We start from the raw sequence: 14,376 nt of genomic DNA, 5'->3' as shown, positions 1-14,376 counted from the left end.
CTTCTGGCCTGTCAGAGGTCCCAGTTTGGCCCACAAGGCAGTTTTCCCCAAGCCGCAGCCACTTGCCCCCACACCTCATTGATCAGCACTATCTGCAAACCCCACGGTCAGTAGGCAGATGCTATCTGAATCCAAACCATGCCAGCAGACGATATTTCAAAAGCGGTTCGCTCTAACCACCAAGGATCCATTTAAAAAAGGCCTCAGTGCAAAAAGATGACAAGTCAAATCAGCAGAATTAAAACCGGCGACGGAGGGGCAGAGGATAGCTAAGAGCAGCATCCAATACCAAACAACTGCTTGAAATAAAAAAGTGATTAAACTCATAGGCAATCCTATGTACTTTACTCCACTGTCTGCTCTTTGGAGGAAATAAAGGATGCATATAGGATATACATGGTCACCTGTAGAAGTAGAATACAGTTAAATCAAAGAACAGTCAAGAAGAAGAAAAGTGGGTTCTAAAGCAGTATACCTACTTTTGGGCCATGCTGTGTGTACACACGCAGGCACGCGCACACGCACACATTTATGAAAAAATATATATCACCGCTGTTTACTGGAGGGTTCTCCCGTCCCACGATAAGAAAATAGGCTTAGGATGTAGAAAGGCCAGGTGAAAAGGGGAAGAGAACTCTGACACCATTAAATACCTGCAAAGGGGAATGTCATGCTTAAATTTCCTCCTCCTACACAGCTATTAAAGTTGCCAAGGCCCTGCCCTCTTCTTCACCTGCCTGCCCTAAACTGAATTGCTTGCACACCCCTTTCTGTAGTAACAAGATAATGACTTGGAACAGGGATTTTGCTCCTACAAGAAAACCCATGATGAAGTGCAAATTTCCCTTTGCCCCCGTAGCCATCATCAAAAAAGAGAAAAGGGAAATGGACCGTAAAAGACATTACATTTTATCTCTCTGATTCTGTATCAACAGCTACAAGGCTCCTTCTTAGTACTGCCTGGAGGCAATGTGCGCTTCAAGCCAGCAAGATAATTGCAAGCGACCCAGGGACCAAGCCTAGGGAGCAAGAAACGTACACTTTTGGGCAGGGGTGGGGTGAGATGAGGGGGTGTTGCTGGCTCAGGCTACAACCCTATTACAACAAGTGAGAAAATGAAGCCAAATTTGAGATCAAAGCAAACAAAATAACATTTATTTTACATTCTATTAAGTTCCAAAATATGTGACACAAGTGCCTGAGGAAATGGAAGAGGCTTCTAAATGGCTGCTTCACACATCCCACAGATCTTTGAGATTTTTCCTCCTGAAATGTTGCGTTTGGGGGGGGGGGGGACGGGACAAAAACCTTTCGAAAAGAGTATGATGGAATTATTGTTTTGTTTGTCATTATGTATTTTTGTATTTTTATATTGTAAACCACACTGTGATCCTCTGATGATGTGGCAGTATATAAATGTAATAAAACAAACAAACAAAATCCCTGTCTACCAAATTCAGTAAGAAACAAAACTAGAAAAAAACCTACACAAATGCGATTTTCATCGAATTTAGCATGACCCTATGCATTTTTTTACAGACCCCCAAGAAGTTTCAGGAAGTGTTCAGTTTTGGACCAAGAACTGTTAACCTACCTCAGTCAACCACACGCCACTGGAATAAAAGGGGTTAACTACTTCTGAATAAAACCTGTTCACACCCTGGGTTAGGTGATTCAAAATTGAAAGGTGTAGTATTATAAATTGGCACTGTTATAATGAGGCTATTATCAGACTGTAATTGAAAACTAATTAAAATTTACTATTAAAAAAACCTAAATCGGAATGTGTGCATCGGGTCCAACTAGAAACAGGAATTAAAACACATTGGAGGGAGAAACCTGAAGGTTAGTATATAGAGAGAGCAAGGTTTGAGGGCAAAAACAAGTGATTTTACCCACGTTAGTGGTTAGAATGCTGGACTAAAACCTGAGAGACCAAAGTTCTAACAGCCACTCAAGTCATGAAGCTCACCAGTTGTTATGAGAATAAAAACTTGAGGTCCTTAGAAGAAAGATTGCCTAGGCTAAGCCACAAGCTCAGATTTAGGCAATGTGCTAAAACGAACCTCAGCTTAGCTCAGCACAGCATCAAAATGACTGGGGAGAAGCAAAGTGGTTGCGATCTTCTCTATGGGAGCCCACACACATTTTGCTCATTCGTGCAAAGTTGTAGTTTGGTTCAGCATTGCCTGAGACTGAGGGCATTGCATTTGCAAACTGCTGAAAGGACATCTGGTCCAAAGCGCATCAGAGACATTAACTGTTTATTCTTGTTTCCGTGGTGTCCTACAGTTTCTACACTTCCGCTACCTAACGAAGAGATATTCCTCATTGCTGGAAAGGTGCATAGGGATTAAGTGGGAAGATTTCCAGCTAGCCACTGCAGCTTTATTACTGTAAAAAAAGAAAAAGTTATTGTGTCAGGCCAGGCTAGCAGATGACAGGAAGAGTTTATGCAAACGAATGATGGGAGTAGGTTCCCCCCACCCAAAAGAGGGGGGGGGATCCTATTTCCAGAGCTTGACTTGATTGACAACTGTGGCTGAAACCTCTTTGACTGAATATAAATCAAATTAAGAGCATCTTTGAAGACTGAACATGCATTTGCATGCAAGCACTAGTAAAACAAGGAAGGCTGTCCTACAAAATATGCTTTATCTATCTCTTATTCTTCTCAGCCTCCATCAAATTCTAGTGAGGCGTATTTTGTTTTTAAGCATACCCTGTGGGCTTGAGCTGTAAACTGCACTGTTAAATCACATCTTCAGCAGAGTGATAGTGAACTTAATTTCCCCCTAATGCCATCTACTTTCAGAAAAAAACCAAAACAAAAGTACACATGGCTCACCTGATTTGAATGTAAAGCAGCAGAAAGAACGCAGTTGGTCAAGGGAGCAATGGACTCAAAAATGTTGAAAACCTCTGTTGTAACCCGTTTGTATCATACATGAGCCCTGCTGAGCACCATACTCACTGCATGCTTCAACACTGGGGATCTTTGCTTCTTCCAGTACACTGGTATTAGCTTTGAAGACACTCGAACTCAGGACGCAAGGGAGAAACATGCTAAAAGGAAGGTACGCTTGGCAAATCCACACCGTGATCAACTCCCGCCCAGAAACCAATGTCCCCACTGTGGAAGGATGTGTGGATCCAGAATTGGCCTCCACAGTCACCTACGGACTCACTGTTAAAACTGTGTTTATGGAAGACAATCTTACTCAGCTACGAGTGATCGCCAAAGAAGAAGAAAAAGACTCACTGCACGAGAGCTGGGAATAACATTTAAATGACCCAGTCATGGTGTGTGGGGATCTTTCCCACAGAATGAGCACACACACGTTTCCTGGCAAGACGCTTATTCCGTGGCCAGGATCCACACAATCAGCACTCACCTACATGGTTGAGTCATTCAAGTATTATTCCAGCTGCATGAAAAGCAGCATGTGGCTAGTACAGAAAACTGAAAGGATTTAAATATATTTACACTACAATTTAAACAAAACTCGCTCAGTCAAGCCTCACTCACATGCCCATGTCTTTACAAAGTAATGCTTCAAACCCTCCAACATTTCTCCCTGGAAAACAGGGACATCCTAAGGAAAAGCAGGACATTCTGGGACCAAATCGGAAATCGGGATGGCTTCTGTAAATCCAGGACTGTCCCTGGAAAATAGGAACACTGGAGGGTGTGATGCTTTGAACAGCTGCACCTGAAAGCTAGCTGGTTATTTCTGTGGTGTTTAATTGATCTGAATTAAAGGTATTATGATATTTCCCCCTCCAGTGGCAAAGCAACTCTTTGGATAAGACGTAAACAGTCTCTTTCTGTGTCCATGGACACCATCTTCAAGACTGTCATCCCACCTATTGATATATTTCCATTACTAAGATAAAAGTACATGCTGTCCTTTAAGAAGCGTCCCCTGATAATCTGTTCAAATCCTGCTGCTTTTGAAGCTACAGGGGCAAGATAGCCTTCTTGACAAGCTGGCCTCCCTAACTGCTGTTGAAGATGCACGAGTAGGCCAAGGTGGTGTTTTTATGGTCTGCTGTCAAAAGAAGGAAGTGTTACATACAGCCACTGCTTACAACAGGCACCACATTTGCAAATGTTAAAAGGGCACTGCTGCTAGCCTTAACTTGTATAAGAGAACATGCCCATGATCAGCATGCCTGATTATTATTGGAGGAATCCCAAGGACAAAAGTTTTGCCAATCTGTCAGGCTAACTTCTCTAGGGTTGTGTGTTTGTGTGTGTGTGTGTGTGTGTGTGTGTGTGTGTGTGTGTGTGTGTGACAAATGAAAAAGAAAAAGAAATACCACTTCTACCAGTCAAGGGTGGGACATTAAATCTATCTGTTCCAGACTTGTAAAATCGGTGTGTTCCAGACACATTCTGTGCAATCCCCTGGCACTACAAAATGTACCGAGTATGATTAATCATATGACCAGGTTTTTATTCCAAAGAATTAGGATAAAGAAAGCATTTCCTTTAGAATAAATTCTGGGTTTTTTAAAAACTCCGTTTTCCCCAAAATGCTGCTAACCTGACGTGCATACTTTCTGAATCAAAATCCCTCTTACACCTGAAAAGGTTTGCTTCTGGACTGTGTAAGAGAAAGGCACTACTTGTTCTCAGAAGAGATGGCCTACTGTGTCCTAAGTGAGTGACTATGTCCCCTTCTGAGAGCAGATAGTTCCGTGACATCTCTGCACTGAAATGCATTGGAAAGGCAGAAGGAAGGGAGAGTGAAAAATCTTGCAGAAAGGAAGTCTCCTCTTTTGGGAAAGTCATTTTTGGGCTCATGGGAAAAACCTGATTTTTTAATTAGTTTACTTCTTGTGAAGCACTAGCAGTTCCATCATGGGACACTGGTGTGCCCTGGCATATAGTTTTGGAAGAAGTGGTTGAAGCGTTTTTCATCCACTGGTGAAAAACAATAATAAAAGGTCAGGAGTAGAGAATGAAGGACCTCGTTTCTAAAGAGAGGAAGCAGAGCCTGCCTAGAAGAGTGCATATTTTGCCCTGAAAGGCCTCCCCGTTGCCAACTGTGAATAGGTATAAGCTAGTTGTGGTTACTTACTGGCCAGGCAAGATACTTTGTGCATGCTCAAAGCACTTCCTTCTTCATTATTATTTCATGAGTTCCAGATCTGAGCTGAACTGGGGTGGGGGTGGGGAATAATTCTGGGGCTAAACCTTTTTAACAGTGCCTAACAATGACACTGCCTGTGCCTTGCACTGACAGGGATCCAGGTTCAGTCCCTGGCTACAGCCAAGAATGTAAGGTACCCCTGCCCGTACGGGCCTGTCGTGTCCGACTCTAGGGTTGCGTGCTCATCTCGCTCTAGAGGCCATGAGCCGACGCCGTCCGAAGACACTTCCGGGTCACGTGGCCAGCGTGACAAAGCTGCAGCTGGCAAGCCAGCACCAGCGCAGCACACGGAAACGCCGTTTACCTTCCCGCTATAAAGCGGTACCTATTTATCTACTTGCACTTAGGAGTGCTTTCGAACTGCTAGGTGGGCAGGAGCTGGGACCGAACGACGGGAGCTCACCCCACCGCGGGGATTCGAACCGCCGACCATACGATCAGCAAGTCCTAGGCACTGAGGTTTTACCCACAGCGCCACCCACGTCCCTACAGCCAAGAATGAGATTGCTGCAAATATGCTATATAACAGGGTCACTCATAATCATTGCCATGTTCCCCATGCATGAGAGTACTATGATGAGTCACGGAGGAAGCATTCTTGAGCTGAGTAGCATGATGGTATTAACAACTGAACCAAGGGGGGATATTTCCTTTTACATTGTCGCATTTGCAAGTATGCTTGGAGCGGCAGCAGGGTGCGGAGGGGAGACTGCTGATGCTGCCACCAGATGCTACCACCTGCCCATGTGCAAACCTTATTACGGTCCCAATTTACGTCAGCACTGCATTGCTTGGAATGTTATGCATGTCTACAGCAACTCTGCGGCTACTGTGAGACTTAACGTGGAGCAAGGATGGCACCCAGTGGCCAAACAGCTTCATCTCAGCTCTTTTGATTCTTCAAAACATTCCAGATTCCTATTTCTCTGAAGCTGCATAGCCAGAGATTCTAGTTGAAAAAGCAATGCATTTGCTTTGACCATCTAGAAACCATTTAAGAATTCCTTACGCATCTTACTCGAAATTAAATTTTATTTAAAATACAAAACGTAGTAAATGTTAAATGTTCACACTCTTTCCCCACCCCAACCCAACAACTCCAGTACAATTAAAAGAACTGAGCCAGAATATTATGCTGGGACAAGGGAAGCCATAACATCCATTGAAGGGTAAAAAAAAATGAGGTATTTCTATCAATATTTTGCTAGGTGACCTAGTGTGATCTATTAAAAGGTATTTTATGAATGCTATTTTTTAAGTAAAGACTGATCTTTTCAACCTGATGTAGACAGGGTATGAATAAACACTGTGTGGAAGCAAGTTTGCATGTGTGTGTACAGTGGTACCTCGGGTTAAGAACTTAATTCATTCCGGAGGTCCGTTCTTAACCTGAAACTGTTCTTAACCTGAAGCACCACTTTAGCTAATGGGGCCTCCGCGCCGCCAGAGCAAGAGTTCTGTTCTCATCCTGAAGCAAAGTTCTTAACCCGAGGTAATGTTTCTGGGTTAGCGGAGTCTGTAACCTGAAGCGTTTGTAACCTTAAGCATCTGTAACCCGAGGTACCACTGTATATAATAATGGGTCATCAACACAGTTGTTGGGATTTGTGACTCTTCTTAGGGGCTTGACTATGAACTCTACTTGAGGGTATGGTTGTGAAAGCTATCATGATGAGGTCCTATACTTGAACATTCACCCCAAGCTCACTAAAATGGCTGTGGTTGTCCTTGCTTGCTCAGGTAGAAGTTATTTAACAGATTGTGATGGGGGCGGGGGTGGGTATTCAGGATTACCAAGGCCTACTTCCTGTAAATGGCCCTGCTGAGCCAAAGCATTAACAGTTTGGTTTTTTCCCAATTTGAAATTGGATTGAACCAGGCTGTAGTGTCACCTCTCAGCAACCAGCCTGGGCACAAACAGCTGGGCTATGCTGGAAAACAGCACACAGATGTGAGCTTTCAAACTGCATCAATGGGAAGAAAGGATGTGGGTCAGGCTGGCTTACGCCTTTTCCTCTCAACAACAGAGAATGGCCTGAAGGTTGAGTGAAGACCCAAAACTCTTCATTCCTTTTAGCCAGACCTAACTCCTGCATCAGTTGGGAATACCTTATCAGGATCACAGTAATAATTGAAAATGAAAAAATGTGTAGAATTGGAACACATCTAGCGGGACCATGTGTATGTGCTCGCATATGTGTGAATTAGGGAAATGTGTAATGTGGGGGGGGGGAGAATATGTATGCCCCATGTGTACCCTTCTTGAGACTGGACAGCTGAAGCTTGCCCCTTGTGTACATGTGTACACACTGAACTGCAGTGTGTTGGCTTCATTGGTGGAGGGCTTAAAATATATGCACCGTATATACTCGAGTATAAGCCAAACCAAATACAGTGGTACCTCAGGTTACATACGCTTCAGGTTACATACGCTTCAGGTTACAGACTCCACAACCCAGAAATATTACCTCGAGTTAAGTACTTTGCTTCAGGATGAGAACAGAAATCGTGCTCCGGCGGCGCGGCAGCAGCAGGAGGCCCCATTAGCTAAAGTCGTGCTTCAGGTTAAGAACAGTTTCAGGTTAAGCACAGACCTCCGGAACGAATTAAGTACTTAACCTGAGGTACCACTGTATAAGCCAAGACACCTACTTTTAGCACAAAAAACTGAGAAAACTTATTGACTCGAGTATAGGCCAGTACACCACACCACAAACCTGGTGGTGGAGGCAGCGGAGGAGGAAGAACAAGCAGCTCGTTCCTCCTCCGCTGCTGCCAGTGGCAAAGGCAGAGGAGGAAGGAGGAGCAGCAGCAGCGAGAAAGGACTCCTTTCAGGCCACTCGTCCCTCCGCCGCCTCCTCTGCCATTTGCAAGAGCAGGCATAGGAGCCGCGGTTGGGAGAGGCACAGCACAGTACAGCGCAGTGCCTCTCCCAACCACGGCTTCTGTGCCTGCCCTTGCAAGAGGCAGGCGGCAGTGGCAGCGAGAAAGGGCTCCTTTTGGGCTGCACGTCTCTCCGCCGCCGCCGCCCACCTCACTCGAGTATAAGCCATGGGGGGCTTTTTCAGCATAAAAAAATGTGCTGGAAAAGTCAGTTTATACTCGAGTGTATATGGTATATCTATTTATGCACAAATACATGCATCTTTCTAGACTGCCTTTCTATTTATTACATGCCCAAGAGTGGCAGAAAGCAGACTACATTTGTTCCCACAAACCCTTAAGATGTTATTCTGCACAATATCTCCTCTCTGCCCAAATAATAAAAATAATTCCTCTGTGACACAAAAATACAGAATCTCTTCCTTCATTCTTATCTTTTCATTGTGTCTTTTCCTAACACAAACTGCAACACACATTTTACTGGCTTCCCATAGTTCATCAGTTGATGAAGTGGAGATTTATTTATTATCACGAAGCAAAGCTACCTCACACTCATGACCTGAGAAAAATAGCCTTGCATGTGCCATCCCCGAGATTGACTGAGTATGGTATTTTGGAACAGTATTTGTATCCCTCTCAGTTTCCCATCAGATATTAAAGGTAGAACTAGGTGTTACACAAGAGACATGGAGCTGCCTCCGTATTTCTTCTTCCTCTTCTCTTCTTAGCAACATCTACTATAAACACGTGTGATGTGATGAGATCATGCTGAATGCCCCCACACTGGCCACAGCCAATGATGAGAGGCAGGAGCAGGGAAAACAACCATTGATCTGGGTGTGAGTCAGATATGGGTGTTATAAATGAGATGCTGCCAGGAAGACGAAGGGGGGGGGGGGCGGGGAAGAGTGAGAGAAGTGATTGCTCCAGACCAGTGTTTCCCAAACTTGGGTCTCCAACTGTTTTTGGACTACAATTCCCATCATCCATCACCACTAGACCTGCTAGCTAGGGATGATGGGAGTTGTAGTCCAAAAACAGCTGGAGACTACATTTGGGAAATCCTACTCCAGACTCTTGTCATGCTCAATATTACTAATACTTATGCTATTTATAGGCTATTAATTTTGCATAGAATTTCTTTGGATGAATTAATGATTAGAAATTTCTACATGGCTGAATAGTTTGAAGGCAAGAGTTGAACAGAAGCATGAATTTTTTTACCTCCTTCTATAAATAATGCAGCATTCCCTAACATAGGAGGTTTCCAATTTTCCTGGGTTTTTCTATAAGCATCATTTAATGATTAGACAGCAGCCGTTTAGGCTCTGCAGCAGGTGTAATGGTAAAGAAGAAATAAAAAAAAAAACAGCTGCATAATGTACATGTAAGCCAAACCGCAACAACACAGAAATGCAACATCCTTTTCAGTATGGGAGTCTTATGCGTCAATATCATTGACTTTTCCCCTCAAAGCATTCTTTTAAGCCTTAACTTGCCAACATATTGACTAATAAAAACAGAAATTGCTAATACTGGAAAGGGGAAATTGCCAGTGACACGACTTTGTTTTGTTTTGTTTTGTTTCTTTGCACTCTTATATTTAGCATACTAATACTAGGAATAAAACAATGCTGGCATTGGGGGTGGGTGGGTGAAAAATGATTTTCAGCCATTTTCAAAGCATGCTGGAGATTCAAAGAAATTGTGTTGCACTCTACACTCCTGAGTCACAGAATCCTGACTTTCCTCACTGTGCAAGCTTTAGAGTTACACCAGATTTCCCCCTTTGCAGTGAAAAGTGACATTCCAGTGGAATGAAGTTTTTCGGGGAAAGCGCAGCACTCTCCAGGCAGCAGGGAGGTGGTGGGTTGGGTTGTCTCTGAAATTGTGATCCTTTCACCTTGCATGGCAAAGGACTTTCCAACAACTGCACTGTGGAAGTGTCTCTTTTACAAGAGAATTACAGTGGTATCTCAGGTTACATACGCTTCAGGTTATAGACTCCGCTAACCCAGAAATATTACCTCGGGTTAAGAACTTTGCTTCAGGATGAGAACAGAAATCCTGCTCCGGCGGCGCGGCGGCAGCAGGAGGCCCCATTAGCTAAAGTGGTGCTTCAGGTTAAGAACAGTTTCAGGTTAACAACAGACCTCCAGAACGAATTAAGTTCTTAACCCGAGGTACCACTGTATGCAACACACAAAAAGTTTCCTTCTTTGAAAGGGCAACTGAAACTGCAAAGGCAGGAATCCACAGTGCTATTTACAACAATCCTTTTGCTTAAGGAGAGGGGTCTGTGCCTCAGTGGCAGAGCATCTCAAGCCTCAGGTTCAATCCCCAGCATCTTCTATTTGAAATGCTGGGCAGCAGCTGCCAGTCAGTGTAAACAATAATGGGATAGTTAGATGGACCAATGGTTTCACTCAGTATAAGGCTGTTTCCTATGTTGCTTGCCAGATGAGTTGGGAAAGGCCACTGCAGACGCCTTTTAAAGTTTCTGCTATTGCTTTAAAGGAACTGAACATTTTTGCTCCAATTGTGTGCCTCCCTAATGATAACCAAAACAGGCAATCACACCAGGCAAAAGGGACCTCACGCTTCAACAGACTCTTGCGTATTGTTGTGGGTGCTGGGCACCCTAAATTCCTAGGTCCAGTAGGTGTTAGAATTTAATTAAGGCTTTGTGTGTTAAAAATGGGAAATAGACGTGTGTGTGTGTGTGTGTGTGTGTGTGTGTGTGTGTATTAAGGCATGTGTAATTAGGCTGTGTGTTAAAAGCTAATTAAGTCAGGTCAGCCTCTGTGTGAGGTGTGAGGCGTCAGCCTGAGTTAATGAGCTATTAGGACAACAGAGGATCAAAGGAATTCTACTATCAAAGGATGACTACTAGCACACTGTTTTCCAAAATCACTTGCACAGTGTTCCATGTGGCCTTCTGCTAGCACTTGACAACAATTCAAGAACAGCACCACCAACAGAATTTCATCAAGCGCACATCTCCGGATCCAACCCTATCCAAGTCTATGTGTCAAATTGAAGAACTATGCATACAGACACAGTGAAGTAGTACTGAAGTCTTTCTACATATCCACGGTTTGGTGTCACTTCCTACAAATAAAACTTATTTTTTAAAAAGTGATTTAAATAGATATCCTATTGAAGATATCTCCATTTATGGTTATTGTTTAAGCAAAGGCCAGCCAAAGTACCAAAGCAGAACTGCTATTAATATTGCAGTTTGAATCAAAGATTTCATAAAACAAGTGATTCGTTATTTTCTGCTATAGGGTTCTCCTGAGTGCTGTTTGCCTACAAAAAGGAGTATCTTACAAAGCTATCAATAATGTAATACAGCTATTAAATATTGATCTCTTGCACAGCATTCCCAGCTGCACAATCAGTTTAGGTTTTTTTAAAAAAACACTGTAAATTACACATCAACAGAGAACAGTTTACATATTATCTTTGGAAAGGAGTTCAGAGCCATCTTTTTTCCTCCCTGGAAAGTTTTTGAACACTTGTCCTAAAGAACTTTATGTGCTTCCTGCAAGCTTCCTTTTCTAGGGAGCTATGTGGCGACTTCTGTTGTGTGGGCTCTCCTTCCATCCTTTCTGTTATGCTCATAAAAGAGGGCTTGTAAGGAACCTTATGGGGTTTTGAACATCTGCCTGGAGAAATGCCTGCAGCCTGGCTATACAGAGATTAATGCCAGCTGTGCGACTGTAGCTGATGGATTGGGGGCGCTGTGGCATCATTTTGTGTGTGTGTGTGTGTGTGTGTGTGTGTGTGTGTGTGTGTTATGATAGAGGATGTGTGCACTGAGGAGTCTAGTGCCCATCATCCCTGGCCCCCAACATATGTGGGTGTCATCACCGACTGTCCCTGGTTGGTGGGCAATGGAGCGTTTCAAAGGCACTTTACACTGTTTTTTTGCATTTTCTGGTTGTGTGTTTTCCCTGTCACCTCCTGAGCTGAGGACACAAGAGATACAGCAGCTGTTCCACCAGCAAAGCAACAACATATCTCCTTCTCCCTCCACATAATTGGAGTATAGGATTTCTCTGTAAAATTAATAAATAATGAAACAATCCACAATGAGAAACCTCCTGTGGGCAGCCTTTTAGGCTTCATTAGCTACAATGATATAAACATTTCTAGTGAAACCCATGGATTCAATCTTCCACTGACTGCCTGCTCAAACTTCCCATTATTTGGTATACACACGTGCAAATGAATATATGTTTGCATTCATTCATTCGGCTTCCTCTTTGTCTCACTTTAGGAAATTGTTAAAAGCTCATCTTCCTCTCTTGTATTTCTTTCTTCATATAAGTTAGTAATGATATTCTTTGACTCATTTTCCTCCCCTTACTTTCTCATAACTAAGTGCCCTTTCTCCCCCAGATCCACGATACTTTTTCCTAGTGTCTTTCGAGACTATGATGCTGAAAGCAGCGATTTGTGCTTTTTAAAAATGTTGTACTACTACTAATAATAATTTATTATTTATACCCCGCCCATCAGGATGAGTTTCCTCAGCCACTCTGAGTGGCTCCCAATTGAGTGTTAAAAACAATACAGCATGAAATATTAAAAGCTTCTCTAAACACTTAGGAAACTTTTATTAACAGTACATCATGATGTTGAATAGTCACTAAGGCAGAACTATGGGACAACAGGGAGATGGAGTTAGAGGGGAAGGGGATAACAATTCAGAGTCCTAAATGAAAAGAACAGAGAATAATCCTGACATGAGTATTCATGTGATCACAAAAATGGCAGAGGGAGACAATTACAAGAATTTTATTATAGGCTACAAGTTACCACAGAGAAGATCAGAAATTAGTACTGAAACAGATTTACAGTGCCACAAGAAATTAAATCTTTCCCCACAATTCTGCTTATTTTTGTTGGCTATTTTATTCTTTAAAACCTCTATACAGCCCCTTTCCAGGAAGTAAAATGTTGATAGGTTACCTTAAATTTGTCCACTTCTGCCTTTGAACATGTCGCATGGTAAGACAGCACCTGACCCAGAACAAATTAGGAGAGGAAGGGGAGAAATTTCACAAGTGAGAAGCTCAAATGAAATAGGAGCTTTAAGCAATCTCTGAAATGACTATTAAAATTATTTATTAATATTTATGCATCACCATACATTATATGTGAGATATTACATCACAGGTCATCAATTCTACTTGGAGCATTTACCTCCTAGATAATTTCTTAGGAAATGGTATTTCAGAAATACTGTAATGCGGCAGACAATGTTATTGTTCTGACGTGAAGAAAAATAATCCAAAGGAAAATAATTATGGGCTGAACCCAAGTGTGCACAGGAAGAAGGGAGCACTGGTGGAAATCGACCCCCCTCCCATGTGTATTCAGAATCAAGAACCACTGATTCCACCCTTGTGTTGTTTTTTAAAACCAAATTGTGATGGTTTTTCATCATTGCCTTCATCAATATTCAGATAAGAGTGTGATCAATCTTTATCTTCTAATAGAGCAGTATCTTAACAATTGATCAATTATATTTTTATGCTGAAATGATTTTTCAGTTACAGAGCCTTTATTTTGTACCTGGATGAGCCTTAAACACACTTTTGACTGTGATTATATACACAGCCATGGCGTGGACATTTGCATGCAGCTGCAATAGTTTTCAAATGTTTATTACAACTCATCCCCTGGCTGAGCTTTTCCAAGTCAGTGGAAAAGCAGCACGCCCATTCTTATCAACAACTTTCAAGCTACTATAGATGTCTGATTCCCCATTGCTTGTGCCACAGCTATCTAGAATTTTAAGCTTTCTTATCGTGTACATTGGAATACGACGAAATCACAGATCTGGACATAGAGTCCTGCTGGATCAGGAAATAGCCCATTTAGTGCAGCATCCTGTTCTCACAGTGGCCAGCTAGATGCCCATGGGTACTTTTCAGTCGTGATAAGATAGCCTAGATCTGAACTGACCAAGTTCAATGGAAGCATTCAGGTCCTTGGAAAACACATCAGCAAGATTGGATAGGAAACAGAACAAAACTAACTTTCTCTCTCTTACGTTGAGGAGCACTGGGAGCTAGGCAATAAATTAAAGTAGAAATGCATGGATCTTATTTCTATGGAAGGAAAGATTAAAAAACAAATAAATATATCAATTCTTCCCCCTAGTAAATGTTAAGTTGGTTTACAGTAATACTCACATCAAGAGCCACAGATTGTTTTGCCCAGGATTTATTCACTTGGTCATACATTATTGTATTGTTGATGCCCAAGCCGCAAAATATGACAAAAGCCTAGGAAAATAAATAAAATAAATAAAAAGATC

General features: G+C 42.5%; 1 protein-coding gene across 5 annotated transcripts in view; it reads right to left on the bottom strand.

The window, feature by feature from the left end:
• Positions 1-14,376, bottom strand: part of PDE11A (phosphodiesterase 11A) — a 152,437-nt gene that overhangs the window by 67,067 nt on the left and 70,994 nt on the right. For all 5 annotated transcript variants that reach the window (XM_077916644.1, XM_077916640.1, XM_077916653.1 and 2 more), the window contains exons 9-10: positions 14,252-14,344; positions 13,023-13,073 (exon numbers count right to left, since the gene is read on the bottom strand). In XM_077916644.1, the coding sequence (XP_077772770.1) occupies positions 13,023-13,073; positions 14,252-14,344 (144 nt within the window). The remainder of the gene's footprint in view (positions 1-13,022; positions 13,074-14,251; positions 14,345-14,376) is intronic.

This window comes from Podarcis muralis, chromosome 1, assembly GCF_964188315.1.
Source record: "Podarcis muralis chromosome 1, rPodMur119.hap1.1, whole genome shotgun sequence".
Taxonomy (NCBI): domain Eukaryota; kingdom Metazoa; phylum Chordata; class Lepidosauria; order Squamata; family Lacertidae; genus Podarcis; species Podarcis muralis.
This window is presented reverse-complemented; position numbering and strand designations above follow the sequence as displayed.